This window comes from Corella eumyota, chromosome 2 (genome assembly GCF_963082875.1).
Source record: "Corella eumyota chromosome 2, kaCorEumy4.1, whole genome shotgun sequence".
Classification (NCBI taxonomy): Eukaryota; Metazoa; Chordata; class Ascidiacea; order Phlebobranchia; family Corellidae; genus Corella; species Corella eumyota.
In genome coordinates, this window is record NC_137491.1 from 8,540,837 (window position 1) to 8,560,457 (window position 19,621).

Consider the following 19,621-nt stretch of genomic DNA (forward strand, 5'->3'; position numbering starts at 1 on the left):
TTAAATGTTGGTAAGTGACCACAACTAAAACACCTGGATCTTTGTAAAAATTATTATTTCTTTTTTTTTCAGAAAAATTTTTAATAATTGGGATTTAAACTTTGTAAATAAATACTTTCCATCGTTTTGCATTACTCATATTATTGTTTGTTTTTATACAAATAGAATGATTTTTGTATTGTTTTTTTTTATAAAAGTATTATTTAATTAATACTTGACTATAATAATGGCAAGCATGTTTTTTGCCTATTTAAAACAATATTATATGCTTCAACTTAATTTAATTAAAATATTTTTGTACCTAATAAATGATAATCGGCGAATTTTTCACGTAATTATGAAACTGAACATTTTTCTCAAATAATATTTATATAAATATCAAGTAATTATAACTAATTAAACAAGATCTTGCATTTAAAATTAATAAAAACTCTGAGGATAAAAAACTAAGAAAATTAATTTCTGCATGGTTGAATTTTTTTATGCTAGTTTTGGTTCCCTTTTGGGCATTTCCCTTAAAAGCTTTTAAACAATTTATTTATACTTTCTTTCCGTTAATCAAAAAAACCCAAAAACATACAGAAATGAGTGCAAGAAATACTCCTTGCCAAAAGATCTTATTCGCCGAATTCACGGACAAGAAAAAGTTAGGAGAAGGATCGTTTAACGAAGTTTATTTTGCAAAATACAATCGATTATTGGGTGATCATTCATGTGTGTTGAAAGTTGTAAGCCCCGAGTTTGATGGCAACAAAAAGTAAGAATTATATTTTTTTGGTTTTAGTAGTTTTAAAATCATACTTGGATTTTGAGAGATTAAAAAAAACTTTGTGTGTAGTGTTGTGGAGAAATTAGACAGAGAAGCAAAGGAAATTGCTGAAATAAATCATGTTAATATAGTTTGCTTGCTGGCATATGTAATTGATCATCGGAATATTTGTCTTGCATATGAATATACAAAGTTTGGTTCCCTTGCAAATATTCGATACAAGCGTATTATATTGGGCTGGGGACTTAGGCAAAAAATTGCATTTGATGTGAGTATTGTTAATATACTGACATGTTAATAACAAAAATCCAAACTTAAAGTTAGTTTGTAAAAAGAAATATACAATAAAATAATTGTTTTGTTCAATAGACAACAAAGGCTATTTGTTACCTTCATGAAAAAGGTCTTTTACACAGAAATTTAAAAATTTCAAACATTTTGTTATTTGACAATGCACTTATAAAGGTAACATGATTTAAATGAATTAGGGTTTAAAATTATTTTCAGTTGTTAGATAAAAATAACTAAAATAATTTTAAAATAAAAAATTATATAATAATAGTAAAATAAAACAAGTATCGTTTTTTAGGAATATTTAATTCTATTTAGGTTAGTGATTTTTTTCTAATTCATCAAGAAACTTGGATGACCCAGGCAGGAAAGCAACGAGATGTTGTAGAGAAAAGAAGGATAGCAGATAGAAGAAGACCCACCAAACCAGATGGAACATTAATTGCTCATGTTCCACCAGAAACTATCAGGGATATTACGAAAAGGGCCACTTACACTTATGATGCATACTCGTATGTTGATTTAATTCATCACATAAGTTACCTATGTTCTTAAATACTCAAAAAACTTGCTTATTAAGTTTTTACCAGAGTCTTTTTCAATCTTTTAAGTTGTTGTAAAGTTGATTCTAAAAAAATAAAGGACACTGACTTTAGGTGCTATGATGTAAAGGCCTTATGTAAACTTTCTTGTTTAGTTTTTATGTTGACATTAATCAAAGTATAAAGAAATTTTAGTTCATTATTTATTTAGATTTGGAGTTGTTTTATTGGACCTGGTTGATAATGTGCAGCTATACAGCGGTAGGTAGTCTTAAAATTTTAATTTTTAGGACAATAGTCTGTAATAATTTTCTCAACTAAGCTAAATTTTTAGGAAAATCAACCACTGAAGTTTTTAAGATAGTTAATGAACATAAAGCTGTAGAGGTACAAGAAAGAAAACAAGAATGTCCTCTCATCATGCATCAATATATGAAGGATTGTTTAAACAATGATGAACATCGACGGCCAAAATTTGAAGGTGATTGCAATTTTTTCATACAGAACTTTTTATTCATAATATAAAATTTTTTTTTCATGACGTGTAGATATGAGAGTGAAATTTGAAGAAATGTGCCAAAATTGTGTAAAAGAAACGCAGCAAGATTTTGAAAAGTTTGTGGAAGATCATGTAAGTGTTTGTTATAAATGAACCTAGAAAAATTTTGATTAAAAATTTAATTAATTTTTTTACTATTATATATTTAATAGAATAATCATGAAAGAAGAGGCAGCTCGCATTTTGCTGGACCATCTAGTTCACAATATCAGAATACGGAGGTAGGTTTGCCAATAAAATATAAAAGCAAATATTAAACCACAATCATAATCTATAATGATTAAAACACTTTCCAAAAAAATTGAACTTTCACCCTTAATTTTATAAGCCAGAATTTTATTTAAATAATTTAAAAAAAATACAAATATTTTCTTATGAAGAACCCACTCAGAGGTCGTGCATTTTATGAATCCCAACCCGACCCCAAAGCTGCAGAAGCAGAGGAAGAAAATCAATTGGTATCCACAGCTAGAATGCAAACAAGTCATTATACCCCCCAACCATCTGTTCAACCCACTGTTAGGCCTACACACCCAGAAGAAGTACTGCTTTGAATTTTTTAACCAAATAAAATAATTTAAAAATATTAATTTATTAGCTTATTTTTCAATTATGACGCAATTTTTTATTTTTTTTGACATTTCATAAGTTACAATATTTTTAAGTTAAAATTTTTACTTAGGATGAGGTTGAGGAAAAACCAACAACTCACACCGGAACTCCACATCAAGTTCAGGACAAAGCCACCCCCTTCACAGATGACCCACCACTTATGGATGTTCAACAGCAAAACATCGGTAATTTTAAAGTGATTTTAACTGGTCTGTGATAATATTGTTATTGGTGGTTATCATTTAAGTTATCATATTATTAATTTTATTATATACTAATTTTGGTATTTTTAAAATTTTTATGATTTTAGGACCACCACCTCAAGTAGTAATACAAGCAGATGCAGCAAATATTTTTCTAAATCGGGATCAAGACAATCTACCTGTGACAAGATCACCTGCCATTGAAATACCAATGATACCAGCCAGAGGTTTGTAAAAATACTAACAACCAAAAAACAAACATGTTAGCTTTAAAACATTTTTTTATTGTATTTGGCTCCAGGTTCTCGCCGAAAAGCAGGTGCCAGAGATTTAAATATGGTTGCAAGTAATGTTGGATCAAACTGGAAATTATTGGCTAGAAATATGGGACTTGATGAATGCAAAATTGACTCTATTAATTATGACTTCGACAAAGACGGGGCTTATGAAAAGGTTTGTTTAAACTCTTATTGCAAATATATGATGCATTACAGTTTGGATATTAAAATTTAGTAAAGGGGTCACCACATGATGCCATGGGTTTATTTTCCTGCCCTCCATGTTATAACACCCTCTAATAAAGCCCTTTAAATGAAACATTCCACTGCATTAACCATAAGCAGTTTAATGACCACACATAATTTACCTTCTCATTCACATCTAAAAAAGACAAAAATAACTTTATACTTGGCCAGAATATTGAAAGTTAACTTATGTTTAGGCTATTGTTAGCCTTTTCACATCGGGGATAAATAAATACAAATAATATTAATATAATATTTCAGGCTTACCAGTCACTGAAAGACTGGGAAACTAGAAGGGGTGGAAATATTACAATAAGTGATCTAGTTGATGTTCTATGCACCTCAAATCTACAAAATATAGCAACACGGTTGCAAAATTAACAAGGCAGCTATCTCTTCGATCTTTGTTTACATTTTTTTGATCAAATTTAACTATTTTGATAAAACTGTAGTAATAGGGTATTGGTTTAAGTTGGTCTCAAGTGTCAAAAAACTGTGTCATGTTTTAAAATAACATTAAAATTAAAGTCTATGCTGATTAAATGTCTTCAACTTTACTTCTTTTATGACTTGTCAAATCAAATCGATTTTTAATTATTGTTTTTTATTCTTATATAGTTTTATGCTTTATCAGAATTTAAACTTTTAAAGTTTCTTATTTCTGTAATTAAATTTTAATTTGGTTTATCTAAAATATTGATGATTAGTTTTATAATACCTTTTTTAATTAATTTTAAATCAACATGGCAATTTTTTGTTAAAATTAGGTTATCTTAGTTCCAATTGTAAATGTAAATAAAAAGGTTTATTTTTTTGCTAATTAATGTGCTTTAAATATTCTGTAAAATTCAAGTTTACTTTTGCTTATTTTTTTTAAACCCCTGGAAGTCTGGACAGTAGGGAAATACTTCATATTTTTAATATTATAGGCCCACTAAAATTTATTTATATCTATACTAAAAAACGATAACATTTTGTTGTAAAAATTGTTTATTTTGTCAAATTCTTTGAAAGGCAGTGATTGTAGAAATACAAAAGTTAACATTTTTTGCGTTGTAGAAAATACAAAATGTTAAATAATTTCATTCTGTTTGGTCCAAAGTTTAAATGTTCGGTCGAACGACGAGGTCGCGATATATTCCCCATTTGATGATACGTCGACACCCATCACCTTACCCCCATGCCCCGCCAAAGTCTTTAATGGTAAGTATCCGGGGGTCCCCCAAACCTGAAACAAAAACATAATAATTCAAAAAAATTGGGAAAGAAAGGATTTGGCATACATTTTGTTAAATTTGATATAAGGTATTTATGTATATATATTTATAAAAATTGCTGCAGTTACAATTAGTATTTTGAACTTTATTTTTACCTTTGCTGTTCCATCATATGATGCAGTGACAAGGTAATCACCATAATGTTCTGTAAAGCAAAATTTATTGATTTTAAGTCTAAAAAAATATTGAAGCTTCTGTGTGAGCTCTTGTATATTTGCGTAAGTATTGTACTCGAAATTTTACTTACTTTGGTAGCAGACTCTTGATATCAAGTTGGTATGAGCAGGTATAGTGTAAATACAACTTGTTTTTCTTAAATCCCATATTTTTGCAGTGTTGTCTGCACTCCCCGTTGCCATTTGGTACCTTGAAAAACAAAATTATTGATTTAAATATATATATATTAATTTTGTACTGTTATAGTCAAAAAGTGTTTTTCTGAAGTGTTTTTTTTAATGTTTTTTACGAAAAAAAATATTTATTTTGGCTACCCGTTCGGTGAAAATGCTACTGCATATATTTCTTTAAGATGGCCTTCTAAAAAGAAAATACATCTTCCAGTTCTCAAGTCCCATACTCTTCCATATGAGTCCAATCCTCCAGTTAATGTTAATGCACCATCATCCTAAAAATGCAATTATGCTAACAACATATCCTTGTGTATTTGGAGTTTTTACACTTAATTATAAATTAAAGATTAACTTATAACAAACCAATATGAAGCAAGCAAACCTGGAAAGCGATATCATGGACTCCCTTACTATGGCCTTCTTGATGTAAAACTTCAGTTTCTTGATTTAAATCCCACAATCTCCATGATTTATCATAACTACAAAACACTATCAACTTAACTTGTGCATAAGTGTAATAACTTGTTTTCAAGTGGAGATTATTACATCAAGGTACATTTGTGTTATACAATAAACTTACCAAGTAGTGGCCAAAAATCTTCCAGAAGGGTGATATGCAACTCGAGCCACTCTCATTTCATGTTGGTCAATTGAAGCCACAGGTTCCTCACTTTTAAAGCTCCACAATTTTACAGCACCATCAGCTGAGCACGATGCCATACAGGCTGCATTTTCACTGAGGGTCAGAGTGGCTTGAGGGTTAAATGTAATGGTACCGACATTATTTTTGTGACCTGTCATTATATAAAAACAAGATTTACTCCAATAAAACGAGCAGTGATTCTAGATTTCAATATTCTAAAAAGTCTGCAATACAAAGCAATGTTTTGATGAACAGAAAAGGTAACTGAACAAGAAAAAATTAAAAAAAAGGAAATTGAATATGTAATATTAAGGTTTTCTATTTATTGAAACAAACATACCTCTTAAAGTTTGGATTTCTTCGCAATCTGGTACGGACCAAATTTTGCAAATTCCACTCCACGACGACGTAGCTAAAAGTTTGTTATCTGGTGAAAACTGACAAAAAGAAATAGGTCTTGTGTGACCAATCTGACTGCAAAAACTTGACACAGATTGCATGTGACGGTGGGCTTGTTGCAAACGAGACTTTTTCTGTGCTTCGGGTAATGAAGCATGTTCCCTGGCAAGCTTTAACCTTTCCTTAGCCCTGAACACAAAGAGATTAATAAGAATGTTTACTTTATGTTTAAAATGAATTCTGTTACCTTGGTAAAGAATATTGAGCTATCCAGAGTCTTGCTTTCTTAAGTGATTGAGGACCTTCATGATACCAGGTTGTTTCAGTTAACTACAAAAAAAAATTCCCAACTAAAAATCTAATTTTTCAACCCCTTAAAAAATTTTTGATACAAAAAATATAATACTTCTAATTTTTCAACCCTTTAAAAGATTTTTAAATACACAAAAAATATAAAACATGAAATACATACCACGTCGGATTTTTTTCTTCTCTCACGTTCCTGATCTTCTTTAGATTTGATTGGTCCTCGCTCTGCCACTAATTCTCTTAATCTCTCACGTCGATCTGCAGGTCCTTCTCCAAACAGAGTGATCGGTTCGCCTTGCTCTCGTAATAACTTTCTTACCTGAGTTCATTATTAAGTTGTTGTTATATTTTTACAATATGTTTGGCAACAAGGGTGTGGGATCCCAATACTAAGAGGGTAAACTAATATTTTTTTGTGTTAAAAAGTACCTCACTGTCGTCTGTTGTGACATAAATTTGGCGAATTTGTTTTTTTCGTTCAAATTCAGCCAACATCGCTGTTTGTCTTTCGTTAACTCGATCTTCCAAGCTTAAAACCTCTACACTTTCTACAAAAGAATGTTAACATTATCAAGTTATGTAAACGAAAAGCCTAACCACAATTTTTAGATTTATTTACTCTTTAGTTATAAATGTTGTTAAAATTCTTTGTATTTTATTATCATGTTCTAAATTTTTTTACTTGGGTCGTTGATGTTGATGTTTCCTGCCGCAATCCCTTTGTCTATCGCCTCGCTTCCCATGACAGGGACTTTTCCCTCCAAACTTCCATATTTGTCAACTTTTCTTCTTTTTGCCGAACTTTCATCATTTTCTGTTTTGGTTTCAGTGGTTGGGGCAGTTTCAGTATCCGACATTGTAAAAATTTTGCAAATAGTAATTCACCTAGTTAGCCTATTCAAGTACCTAAGAAGATAAACATTTTAAATTAAAATTAAATCTGTTAGCTTTTATGTATTTGCTATTAAAGGTTTGTTAATAGAAAGGAAAGAATTGCATAAGGTTATGTTATATAAATGAAGCTAAGTTTACATTTTTTTTATAATTTAAATAATTAAACTGAAATATAAATCGTGTTGACTCATGCTAGTATTGCACGAGGCTGTTGTCGGAGTTTACTGCTGCTAAGGAAGGCTTAACTTAATTTTAAACATTTTTGTCTTACCTAAGATCTGAAAAAAATTGTGGTAATTAACAAATTGAAAAAAACTTGACTGAAATCTTTGAACCTGTGTTTAATTATATTTATACCAAAAAGTCCTGTTTAAAATTTTTCACAAACTTAATGGTTTACTTGTATAAATGGATAAAAGCACACAGCTAATTAAAATAATTAACTTTAAATACTTTGGAAATTTGCAAACGTTATGTAAACTGCATAATAATTCTTGTTTAAATATATTTTAAGTCAATATACAAAAATCAAAAAGTTTTAAAAAATTTAAATAAAAAACAAAAAATAGGCATTTGGCATATCTAAGTCAATAACTCATTAATAGAAAACAAAACAAAAAATATCGAATAAAATAAGTAGCCTAACTTTGCTATTAAATATACTACTGTTCTTAACTTAACATAGATATATGTTAAACTTTAATAAAATTTCTACCACATAACATGTTCTTTCATCTAAAGGTTATGTGGGGTTTTTACACAATTATTTTTAATTAGTTTTTAGGTAATCTCCGAGGTGAATCTTTCAACAAACATTTTAGTTTTTTATAAATGCCTCGGGAATTCGATTCTTCGTAAAACGAGTTGAACTCAGTGATTCCCTTGGCAAAATTGGAACGATGTGGCACAGTGGAGTTGTCAGATGGTTTAGCTTGGTTATCTGTATTTAATATGCTGTCAGTGTCACTTTCATGTGTTAAGAGCTGGGCCGGTAGATCAGTCTGAGCACTTTCATCCCCACTACTCTCAGCTGCATCTCTAAGATGCGAGAATTGTTTATGTTCAAGAAGCAGTTCACATGTTGGTTCATTTTCTATCTGTTTCACATTATCATTATTGGGTGATAATTTACTATCAGTTTCACCTTCATCAGAAACTATAACCATGTCTTCATTGTCTTTATTATTTAGAGATATAAATTCCTTTGTATCAGAATTGTCATTGTTATTATCAATTTCTATTGGTGGAGAACTTACATTTATTTTATGAGTTTCGTCAATGCCTGTTGTCACTGATTCATTATTATAATTGCTAATTATAACAGGACTGCTATTTGTTTCAGTATTATCAAAGTCTCTGTTAGAAATATCACTGTGAAGGTGGACTGTTTCTTTATTTTGGTCAACAAACTGTTTATCGTCATCCTGTTTAATTTCTGTCTCAGTTTGTTGATCCAAATTGCATTGAATTTTAATGTCGTCTTCAGACTTGTTATTATTATCAGATGTGAGATCAATCGTTATTGGTGTAATTTCTTTAGGTGACATACTTTGAACCAAGTTATCATTTTCAATGTCGTTTTGTAAATTAGTTTTAATAACTGATACTTGTGAACTTGAAGATTCTGAAGTGTTATTAGTATCAGCAATTTTGTTGTTATCGTTATTTTTAACAACATCTGTTTCAGTTATTATGGGATTATCATCTTCAATTTCTGGGTTATTTTCTAATTGGAGAAGTTCCAAAATTTTCGCCTTTCTTCTGTTAAGTTCTTCTTCTGTGAGATCACTTTGACCAACCTCCATACCTTCATCCTCATCAATTTCGCCCTCTTCCTTATCATCAGCAATCTCAATTGTCTCACCATCCGCGATTACAATCTCCTGATCACTGTCTCCACCCATGTCCATGTCAACTTCTCTAGTATCGTCTCCACTAGAAACTGTGATCGGAGTTTCATCATTTTTATCAACTTTCCGTTGTCTTTTACTGGAATGCGACTCACTGCTTTGCTTCTTTCTTTTTAACTCATTTTTATGTTTATGATAGGACACCATCACATCGTAACTATGTCTCTCATCCATGGGAGGGGCACCAAGTTTCTGGTGATTGTCGATCATGTTTCTAGGAAGCTTCACATTAAATCCTGGATATTTAATAATCTTTTCAACATCAACTTCAGCATCGTCAGAATCAGATTGGATTTTCTTTGATTTATCACCTGAGTACATACTTAACCCTGAAGATTGCATCCTTGCTTCCAATAAGTGTCCTGGAGGATAGCCATACCAACGCATCTGATAAATATAAGGAGGCAACTCATGCTTTGTAATTCCCATTGCTTCATACAACGCATTGCTAATATTTCCAGGTTTAAGATCGGCAAATTCTGAGTCATCTGTGTTAGAATCCTTTTCAAGGTGATATCTTGTGGATGCATTTTGTGGGGACATCATACCAACAAAATCCTTTCTTCTTTGATTAATGTGTTGGAAGTTTTTCGGGGCAGGACAATCTTTCAGTTGATGATCAGTGAAGCCACAATTAAAACAAGATCTCACATTTCTTTTCTTAACATTATTGTCATGCACTTCAACCTCTCCATCTAGAGTATCGAGTGATACTTTGTCATAACTTGGAGCGTCAAATATTCGATCACAATTATCCGGCAATGATTGACCAACTAGGTCCAAATAAAATCGATCGCTAAACACTTGGAAGCAATTGGTAACAACATACGCTTTAGCTGATTTTCTGTCCTGTTTCGTACTTCTTTTCAATTTCACATTAGGTTTGTTTTCAGGTGATATGAAATGCAAGGCTGACACCTGAGGTGCATACACATAATCTGCACGAGATGACCGCCCGGAAATCTTTTTAAAAAAGTCTTTAATTTCTTCGGCATATTCTTGAGCGAGAATGTTGTTAAATAATAAAACTTGTGCAATTGGGCCATCTTTAGAGGGGTCCCGAATCTTAACACTGGTAGGTTGTGTGATAACACGAAGAGCTCTTTTCAGTTTTTCGTTTTCTTCTTGTAACTTAACATTTTTTTCTTTGTATTCCAAAAGTAGTTGATTGCTTTCACCTGAATCTGACATTTCTTCATTATCGTTGATTTGGGAAAAAATTGACATATTGGTAGGTATTTCAGTATTTTAGCGAATTTGTCGTGTTTTTAAATAAAATTAGTTAAGATTTTAAAATGCGGAACAACTTTTAAAATAAGATTGGTTAAGATTTGAAAAATGCGGAACTTAAAAATAATTTATTTAGTAAACATATCAAAACTTAGCTCATCGGTTTACATTTTCAGAGTTTAAAATATGTTCTATGTAGCTTTTATGAAATAGAAGGAAGTACCTTTACCGTCTTATCTAATTACGCTTCTGCATAGCAAATTAAGCCAAAATTATTTTATAACATCAAGACTAGTTATATGTTTTAAAATGGCTTTAAAAATTGGAAAATCTATTAATAGATTTCAAATACGAAATGTTATTTTTAAACTGGGTACATTGATAAAGACTGAAAAATGAAAAAAATTACTGAACCGTAATAAAAAATAAATCTCTACTGTGTTTCCACCTATTTTATATATGTTTTACTAAAATGTACTACTATAAAAATCTGCAGTTTAAATTTGTTTTTAATGATTAAAAATATTATATAATTATTTACAATTAAAGATCTTTAATAAAACTTCTAGGTTATTATTTAAATTTGTAGTTTAAATATATTTTATGGGAAGCATTGTTATTTGGACGAAAAAATGGATTAGCATTTTTATATCAGCAGAGAAAGCAACAAACAAACAAATGTTTTTATGCAGGTTTTCAACATCATACAGGCTTTAGACTAAGATGTTTCGTTGGGTTCTTATCTTTATGCTAAAAGTTTAACAGTTACACTACTTGATTACTTGTGAATTAATATTTAAACAGTTATAAAAAATAACCCAAATAAATGGCAGAAAATTAAAACGGATAATTAGAAAGACGCAAAATCCGAACTTTGTTATTAAAAAAAAACTAAATTGGTTTACGTTTGTTTGTTTTAAATAACACCCAAAGAAAACGTTTAGATCTTTTAAATTTTTGCATTTCAATAAAAGTATTACTATAACCTACAATTTATGTTGTTTTACTGTAGAGATTAGTCACTAATAACCAGATAACTGAATATAGCAATAAAGTTAATCTGATTGTTTAATAAAAACTATCAAGATGGCTTTAAAGGCGCTTATTGGAGAAAGTAAGTCGTGTTTTTCAATTTTTTATATATATAATATATTTAATTTCTAAAGACATTAATGTTATAATGTTATCTTTGTTTTAATTGTTTTATTATCCAACCCACTAATAGCTCAGTCAATATTATTACATTAACTTTTATAGAAATCATGAAGAATGTCATTCGGCAAGTTAATACAAACAATCACTGGAAGGTAAAATTATATAAACTGTTATTTGACATACAACATACAATAAAAAACTTCTATTTATATATTACCTTACTACCTTATTTTATTTAAGATTAGATGTGGATTGTATTTCTTACTATACATATCAGATTTTGATAAGTAAATGCTACTTGTTTGTTTACCCATCTGATATGTTTTTGTATTTTAAAGATTTTGATTCTCGACCATCTTAGTGTAAGGATCATTTCATCTTGTTGTAAAATGAAGGATATTATAGATGAAGGAATAACATGTAAGTTAAACTAAAAGTAACAGATTGTTTATTGTCTAACATGGTTTTATTATTTTTTTTAAATGCTTTTAACACATTAAAGCACTTTGGTTAAATTTTTTTTAATTTTTATTTTATTTGTTTGTTATAAATATTCAACATTAAAATAGATGTTGTAAAAAATATAAGTTAAATATTTATATGAATGTTTCTTTTAAAAAGTACCATATGGGCTTTCGCTGATGCTTTTTAAATAATCAATACACTTTGAGTAGTAATGCTTTGCTCTTTGCCTATCCCTTTCTTTGGTTGTAATTAAGGCTACTATTTCCTTTTAATCAATATTTATTGGCTTCAAAGCTTTTTGTTAATTAAATGACTTCATGGTCTTCTATTAACTCTATTTTAAATTTAATAAGTTTAAAAAACTTCAAATATTAAAAGCCATTTTCTAATTGACTTTTAATTATTCTATTATTTTGTATTTTTATTCTTTTTTATGGACAAAATTTAAATGAAATATTATAAGTCAAGTTCTGCAATTTTAAGCCCACTTTTAGAATAATATTTATCTTATTTCGTTCAGTGGTTGAGGATTTGTATAAAACACGGCAACCCATGCCAACTTTTGAGGTTGTTTATTTTATCACGCCTTCAAAAGATTCTGTTGACAAATTACTGGACGATTTTCTCGACGAAAGAAAATACAAATACATTCACATCTTTTTTACTGACAGTAAGGTTTATATTTAAATGGTTCATAAACACACTGGTATTATTCAAGTGTAGTCTAAACATAAAACAAAAATATTTAATTATATTTTAAGTACTAGTAGTGTTTTTTTTAATAGATAGGTTATGTAATTCTTTATGTTGATTACTGTTTTGTATTTATAATGACTACATTTGTTTATTTTTATAGCCTGCCCAGATGCACTGTTTAAGCTGATCTGCCAGTCAAACATTTCAAAATATATTAAAACTTTGAAGGAGGTCAACATTGCATTTCTACCTTATGAATCCCAGGTAAATTTTAAAAGTTACAGAATAATACTACAGGCTTTTTTAGTTTTATATTAAACAATTTTTTACATTTGGCTAAATTTATACATGGGAGTCAGTATATAATTAAATATAACACATAGCATAAACATTATTTGTTGCTGTTTGACCTGAACAATGATTCACCAATACCTGATACTTAATGTACATTGCCAGGTGTTTACACTTGATTGTCCTGGTACGTTTGAACACATCTACAGTCCAGTAAAAACAGACAAACACGACAAAGTACTGGAAAGAATTGCTGAACAACTTTCCACCCTCTGTTCTGTGTTGGGAGAATATCCTTCTATTCGATACCGCCAGTAAGACTTTTTTATTATCTTTAGTTAAGCATGGGAACTAAATTTGTTACATTTGTGATAACAACATTGTTTAATTTTAGAGATGGAGAAAAGTCGTTTCTATTAGCACAACTTCTGCAAAGTAAGGTGGATGCTTTCAAGGTAACTAAAAAAAAATTAAAATTTGTATTTTTATAAAATTTTAATATTTTTAATAAACTAAACCAGTGAAAAGTGGTTAACGGTTATGTTTGGTTTTTTTATTATTTGTGTAATACCCAAAGTAAGGTGGTTTTTCTTTTTGTATAAACAATTAACATTTGATGATCGTGTTGTGAGTTATATTAGGTTATATATTATTCATGAAACCAGGAAATTGCTTTCAGACCCAAGTGTTGTTGCATTGAATGACCAGTTTTTTTATTGTTGCAGCTTTTTTTTTGTTTTTGATAATAACATGCACTTTAAGAAGTACCTCATTGTGGCAAATTAATAAAAAAATTTATTTACAAAAAGTTGTAAATTTAAAATTGAACTTTTTTTTTAAATATTTAGAAAAAAAAATAAAAATCAATATTAATAACTTTTTTATTTAGGCTGATAACCCTGACATGGGTGAGGGTCCAGATAAGTCTCGATCTCAACTTATTATTTTGGATCGGGGTTTCGACCCTGTTTCTGTATTAGTTCATGAGTTAACTTACCAAGCCATGGTACAAGATCTTCTGCCCATTGAAAATGATGTTTACAAGTATGTATTTTTTTCATAGGACTCTTTTTACAATTTAAATAACCTGGTTTTACCTTTCTTCAAATGTTATTTAAGTATTCAGTCGAAAAACCCACATAAAATGTTAATTGAGCTTTGTGTTCTTTATTTCTATGGAGAAATAATATGTGCGGTTTTCAATCTAAGGTAATCGATTCATATTTACCACAATTTAAATTTCGTCTGACATTTAAGTCGTTAGAAATTGTGATATGTGGATTTAAACAGTTTTCTATGACCTACTGATTTAATGAACCAAATCCAAACAAATTTATATACCTGGATTTTTTTCAAGTTTGCTTAGACATAACAATGAAATTCCCAAGTTGTTAATTGCTTTTACTTCCACTCCAGTTTTGTGTTAGAAAAATGTTTTTTTTTTTTTTTTTGTAGGTGCTTTAGTTAGGTTTAATATATCAGTTATTTATATCATGAATGCTGTTTTCTCAAATTCTAGATCAATTTTGTTATATACAAATATATTTTTTTTAACGATTAAATTAAAAAAAATTTTTTTTTTAGATATTTGAACCAACAGCAGCCTGGGCAATCAGAGAAACAAGTGTTATTAGATGAAGACGATGATTTGTGGATTTCATTGAGACATGAACATATTGCTGATGTGTCCAAGTACGTTTATTTAAATACTTTACCAATGCTTAAAGTTGCTTCATAAATAGGATATAAATTCTGTAGTAACCTACATACTTGCCTAATTTAAGCGTGACTATAATATGACTATAATCATATTTGCCTAATTTGAGGGTGGCCATTATCTCTTGTTGTAATATGCTTACAACAACCTACTGCAATCATCAGTAATATTTATTTCAAAGGTCTATAATTTGAACAAAAATATATGTTGTCCATCAGGCTACATTATAAATAGACCGTATATTTTATATTTATCCCCCTATTTTAATTTCATACCAGTTTTTAAATATTTAAACACTTTGTTTTTGATCTTTTTTATTTTTCAGGAAAGTCACTTCACACTTGAAGGCTTTTGCAAAGGAAAAACGAATGGATAGTGGTGAAAAAACGACAATGAGAGATTTATCGAACATGCTTAAAAAGATGCCTCAGTACCAGAAGGAGTTAAGCAAAGTAAGAAATTTCATTTCTTTTGTTGATTTACCTTGTTTGATTAATAGGTGTTGAATGAATTTGTTTGTTTGGCCACTGTAAACTAAAAGTTGGTAAAGTTAAAGTTTTAGTATTGAGCTATATGCCTTCAAATCAAGATTTTACAACCTGTCTTACAAGATTTTGAGTTTTTTACTTTTTTACAAATCTTAAATAACTCTATTCGAGCTATTTCTTTGACTATAAAACATTCTTGGTGACAAATTGTCATTTTTTTGTTTTAGTTGGGTTTGAATATTTAAAAACTCTAATCAAAACGTTTTACTTTAGTATTCCACCCATCTTCACATGGCTGAAGACTGCATGAAGCAATACACAGATCGTGTTGACAAATTATGCAAAGTTGAACAAGATCTTGCAATGGGCACCGACTCAAAGGGAATTCACATCAAAGAACCAATGAAAAATGTTGTTCATATTTTGTTGGACAAAACTGTGCAAGCAGTAGACAAAATCAGGATTATTTTGCTTTACATTATGCTTAAGAATGGTATGTTATTGCTTTTTTTACTGTACCAATATTTCTATATTCAATTTAAAAAGCAAGCTTATTAATTATTTATAGGTTGACCAAAATGGATTTTCTATGCTTAAAATATATTTAAATTGTGAATTAATTTGTCTATAATGCATTAAATTATATTTTAGTACTTTTTAACGAAAACTTTTTGATTGTAGGAATTCCTGAAGAGAATTTAAAGAAGTTAATACTTCATGCAAATATTTCTGCAAACGATGAAGCTTCAATCCGTAACTTAGCTCATCTGGGTGTTACCATTATAAACAATGAGGTATAGCATAAACTATAAGAATTTTGGCTGATTTTACACTTGACTAAAAAGCCTAATATCTTAGTGGATAAAATTTGTATATTAATTTTATATTTTGTATAGTTTTTAAGGGGTTAAAACTGGCAAGAAATTTTAGCAATTACAATTTTATATTCAACCCGTTCGTAAAAATAATAATTCTAAAATAAAATTTATTTTAAAAGTCAAGATTAGGCTTTCTTAAAAACAAATTTTATTTTAGAGTATTGTCAATTTTTTAAAAATGTAATAGCATTAGCTCTATTTTTCTACAAGAACATGTGTCATTTAAAAATCTAACAATATTACTAATTTTTTAAGGGTCGAAAACGTAGTGGTCCAAAAATGGACAGACGTGAGCACGAAGTTATCTACCAACTATCTCGATGGACTCCCATGGTGAAAGATGTGATGGAGATGGCAATCGATGATAAACTGGATCAACGTTTATTCCCGTTTTTCTCGGGTCGAGGTACAGGATCTAACACCACAAATGTTCGAAGGTAAATTCAGAGTTACTTTGTGTTGTGGGGGTAAAGATTTTTTTGGTAAAGTTTATTACATTTTTTTTATAAAACTTGTTTTCAATTTTATTTATTTTTTGTAAAGTTGAGTTTAATTGTCAGATTAACGTATTTTATATGCTTAATTATATTAAAACTTAGAATAAGGTACAGCATTTGTTAGTAAATTTTTGTTTGTTTTTAGTGCGAGATATCACTGGCACAAAGACAAGGGTCCAACGGAATACAAGTCAGGACCACGTCTTATTATTTTCATGATAGGAGGAATGTCGTGTTCAGAGATGAGAGCTGCTTATGAGGTCACAAACCAACTGAGAGAAAAGGGTGACAAATGGGAGGTGCTAATCGGTAAGCTTTTTTTATTATTTTTTAGATTTTTTAAAACATTTTAGCTTCTATTTATTTTTGGCTTTTTGATTTTAGCATTTTTTTTAATTGCAGCATGTTAATTATTATGAATTTTTTTATATAAAACATACCTAATGGTTTATTTTTAATTTTAATTTAGGATTTATAATATAGGTTTTAAATATAACATTGATTTTATGATTTCTTTTATCAAAATAGCCTGGCTAGAATAACATAGGTGTAGCCTTTGTTTATTGGCTATTTCCTATTGAAATCTTTATTTGTTCAGTAAATAGAATTTCTGTTTTAAAATAACCAATTTATTGATTTACGTAACAAAGGTTTTCTAATGTTTTCAAATCATTAATCATAATTTATTTTAACATTATTTATTTTTTTTATTTTTTATTTGCTCATTTTGGACACCATCAACCTTGGGTATTGTATGAATGATTAAATGTTGTTTTTGTCTCATATATGTCATGTTTTCACCTATTTGTGCCACTGTGTGTTTTCACCATGTCTGTGTTATTTAAATCTAAACATAGGTTCAACATCAATATTGAAACCGAATAGTTTTCTTAATGATTGCAGTATGTTGACCAGGTCTGTTGGTTTTGAAGATGGACCCATATCTAACTAAATAAATAATCATTTCACTGCCCATTTTTTAAATAAATACCTTAATATTACATTGCATATCACAATTAAAATTTAATGCAATAACAAATGTATTTAATAAGATAGAAAAAAATCAGGTTTTGTCATTAGTTTTTAGTTGCATGTAAATCACTTATTATGACACTAATTTTGGTTTTATTTTTTTGCGTAATATAATTTATTAGGTAACACATATTTTGAAGTTTTATAGATTTTAGTTTTTTAGTGGTAGTCACTATTTCAATTGAGCACTTTAATATAAGTGGGCACATTTAATTTACACTAGGGGTTGTGTTGGGTTAAAAAAAATTCTTCAACGTTTAAAACTGTTTTTTTTTTTGTTATTGTTTAATGTTGTTATTGATTTTATAGTTTTGTAAAAAAAACTATTAGATGTCATATTGTTTTTTGTTATGTAAAAAAATTTACTATTTTAAAGGTACATATAAATATTAAACAACACTATGGTAATTTTTAATACAGAATTTATCTAAAAATATCCCAGTCAAAAGTAAACGTTCCATATTAAATCACCATTGGTTTAGTTTATAAATAAATATATGGTTTAGTTGGTATTTTATCTGTGTGCTTGGTGTTAATGTTTTTATTAATCTTATTCTCTTACAATAAATCAAGTTTTTCACTGAATAGTTATTTTATTAAAAAAATATTTTTTTACACTAAGGATTATGAAAGGTAATCATTTGTTCTTTGATTTTTATAACTTTTAAACTAATGTTATAAGTGTCCTTTTTAGTATTGTTGTGAACATAAATGAGAAACAATTAACATTTATTATTGTTGTAGGTTCATCTCATATCCATCATCCCAATGACTTTTTGCAAGATCTTGTCAATTTGACTGAGACAGCAGACAACCCGAATTGACAATCACAGCCGCTGAAAACAGGTCTCCCTGCCGCCCTGCGTAGAAGTTTAAGACGACTTTCCATGTCCAAGAAAAAGAAAAACGTTGGAAATATTTTGTTTTTATTTTTTTTATAAATTTTGTTATTTTTTTATTGGTTTGCCTTACTTTATTACATTATTAATTTTTATTAAACCTAACATTAGGCTGCAGATGAAAACACATCCCATCATCAAGCATCTACATCCCATAACACTAACTCAAGCAACAACACTAGTGGTTATGGCTCAACTGACAATATTGAGTTAACTCTTGAGTCAGTTGCATTGGAAGTGGATAATTCTTCAAACTTAAACTGGTAAGTTACTATACCAATTGAATACATTTTGTTTTAGGTAAGCTATTTAAATTGAATTTTATGTAGGTCCAATGATGGTGATAAGTTTGTGGTGTCGGAAAAAACTTCTATTGGGGGAGTAGAGAACCCAGCTTTTAGCGGTGCAAAACAGTGATTGTCTATGATTTTAACACTTTTTTTGAACTAAACAACGTTATTTGTGTATTTTAATATTTTTGGTCAACATTGTGGCCAATTGTATAAATAATTAAACACGTTCCATTGTAGTAATTGGCCTTACCATACCAAACAAATGTAAATATTATTATGCATAACTTTATTTTAGTGTTGAACATTATATATTAATATGTGTGATATAAGTATTAAAGTTTAATTTTATTTTAACCTATTACGATATCATAATGTAATGAAACTAGTTTAAAAGCTGCATTATTATAATATTCCATTATAAGTATAACGTTACTTTTTCTTGTGCACTCATTTTATTTAATTTTAACAATTCGTTTATATTTTTGTTTCTTTTATTATTGTGCAATTAGATTTCTATGTTTTAGTATTGTATAATTGGAGCTAACAGTTTTATATATAAGCTATAACTTGAATGATTTTGTAATATATTATGAATAAAAACTAATCTTCATGTTTCTAAAGTAGATACAGAACAATAAGATCTATTTTTTAAAATATGTAATAAAAGTGTTAAAAGAATTTCCATAAGGAGTTTATTA

At 28.9% G+C, this 19,621-nt stretch overlaps 5 protein-coding genes across 7 annotated transcripts in view; 2 read left to right on the forward strand and 3 right to left on the reverse strand.

Annotated features, from left to right (window-relative positions):
• The window catches only part of LOC145743991 (myosin-13-like), a 57,564-nt gene that overhangs the window by 32,064 nt on the left and 5,879 nt on the right, over window positions 1–19,621 (reverse strand). The window lies entirely within an intron of this gene.
• On the forward strand, window positions 529–4,574 carry LOC145743515 (uncharacterized). Its single transcript, XM_082561496.1, has 13 exons — window positions 529–757; window positions 839–1,037; window positions 1,139–1,234; window positions 1,379–1,572; window positions 1,814–1,863; window positions 1,937–2,083; window positions 2,151–2,233; window positions 2,314–2,382; window positions 2,542–2,703; window positions 2,844–2,958; window positions 3,084–3,203; window positions 3,278–3,429; window positions 3,762–4,574. Exons 1-13 carry the CDS (start codon window positions 585–587, stop codon window positions 3,879–3,881), a joined length of 1,680 nt encoding a protein of 559 aa, XP_082417622.1. The 5' UTR covers window positions 529–584; the 3' UTR covers window positions 3,882–4,574.
• On the reverse strand, window positions 4,495–7,380 carry LOC145743516 (U4/U6 small nuclear ribonucleoprotein Prp4-like). Of its 2 annotated transcripts, none has more exons than XM_082561498.1 (11): window positions 7,161–7,380; window positions 6,908–7,026; window positions 6,645–6,797; window positions 6,417–6,499; window positions 6,111–6,358; window positions 5,708–5,921; window positions 5,510–5,606; window positions 5,269–5,402; window positions 5,025–5,143; window positions 4,873–4,922; window positions 4,495–4,728 (listed from the first exon to the last, which is right to left on the reverse strand). In XM_082561498.1, exons 1-11 carry the CDS (start codon window positions 7,333–7,335, stop codon window positions 4,573–4,575), a joined length of 1,548 nt encoding a protein of 515 aa, XP_082417624.1. In that variant the 5' UTR covers window positions 7,336–7,380; the 3' UTR covers window positions 4,495–4,572. The 2 variants fall into 2 exon arrangements, with proteins under 2 accessions (XP_082417624.1, XP_082417623.1); XM_082561497.1 differs by having other exon boundaries at window positions 6,642–6,797.
• On the reverse strand, window positions 7,385–10,827 carry LOC145743513 (uncharacterized). Its single transcript, XM_082561495.1, has one exon. The coding sequence runs from the start codon at window positions 10,507–10,509 to the stop codon at window positions 8,146–8,148; it is 2,364 nt and encodes a 787-aa protein (XP_082417621.1). The 5' UTR covers window positions 10,510–10,827; the 3' UTR covers window positions 7,385–8,145.
• Window positions 11,523–19,534, forward strand: LOC145743512 (syntaxin-binding protein 1-like). Of its 2 annotated transcripts, XM_082561494.1 has the most exons (17): window positions 11,523–11,626; window positions 11,770–11,819; window positions 12,006–12,087; window positions 12,653–12,802; window positions 12,989–13,092; window positions 13,285–13,433; window positions 13,514–13,574; window positions 14,009–14,163; window positions 14,704–14,811; window positions 15,162–15,288; window positions 15,598–15,817; window positions 16,006–16,118; window positions 16,458–16,639; window positions 16,845–17,008; window positions 18,476–18,639; window positions 18,742–18,893; window positions 18,960–19,534. In XM_082561494.1, exons 1-15 carry the CDS (start codon window positions 11,599–11,601, stop codon window positions 18,553–18,555), a joined length of 1,773 nt encoding a protein of 590 aa, XP_082417620.1. In that variant the 5' UTR covers window positions 11,523–11,598; the 3' UTR covers window positions 18,556–18,639; window positions 18,742–18,893; window positions 18,960–19,534. The 2 variants fall into 2 exon arrangements, with proteins under 2 accessions (XP_082417620.1, XP_082417619.1); XM_082561493.1 differs by lacking the exons at window positions 18,476–18,639; window positions 18,742–18,893; window positions 18,960–19,534 and adding an exon at window positions 17,557–18,208.

Excerpts from the sequence above, each read along its gene's own strand:
- LOC145743515 (XM_082561496.1), top strand. The coding sequence starts at position 585 with ATGAGTGCAAGAAATACTCCTTGCCAAAAGATCTTATTCGCCGAATTC. Across the intron at positions 1,038-1,138 it reads GGCAAAAAATTGCATTTGAT|ACAACAAAGGCTATTTGTTA; the intron begins GTGAGTATTGTT and ends TTTGTTCAATAG. Across the intron at positions 2,383-2,541 it reads CACAATATCAGAATACGGAG|AACCCACTCAGAGGTCGTGC; the intron begins GTAGGTTTGCCA and ends TTTCTTATGAAG.
- LOC145743516 (XM_082561497.1), bottom strand. The coding sequence starts at position 7,335 with ATGTCGGATACTGAAACTGCCCCAACCACTGAAACCAAAACAGAAAAT. Across the intron at positions 6,798-6,907 it reads TCACAACAGACGACAGTGAG|GTAAGAAAGTTATTACGAGA; the intron begins GTACTTTTTAAC and ends TAATGAACTCAG. Across the intron at positions 6,500-6,641 it reads GAAGAAAAAAATCCGACGTG|TTAACTGAAACAACCTGGTA; the intron begins GTATGTATTTCA and ends TTTTTTTTGTAG.
- LOC145743513 (XM_082561495.1), bottom strand. The coding sequence starts at position 10,509 with ATGTCAATTTTTTCCCAAATCAACGATAATGAAGAAATGTCAGATTCA.
- LOC145743512 (XM_082561493.1), top strand. The coding sequence starts at position 11,599 with ATGGCTTTAAAGGCGCTTATTGGAGAAA. Across the intron at positions 12,803-12,988 it reads TCACATCTTTTTTACTGACA|CCTGCCCAGATGCACTGTTT; the intron begins GTAAGGTTTATA and ends TTATTTTTATAG. Across the intron at positions 15,818-16,005 it reads TTACATTATGCTTAAGAATG|GAATTCCTGAAGAGAATTTA; the intron begins GTATGTTATTGC and ends TTTTGATTGTAG.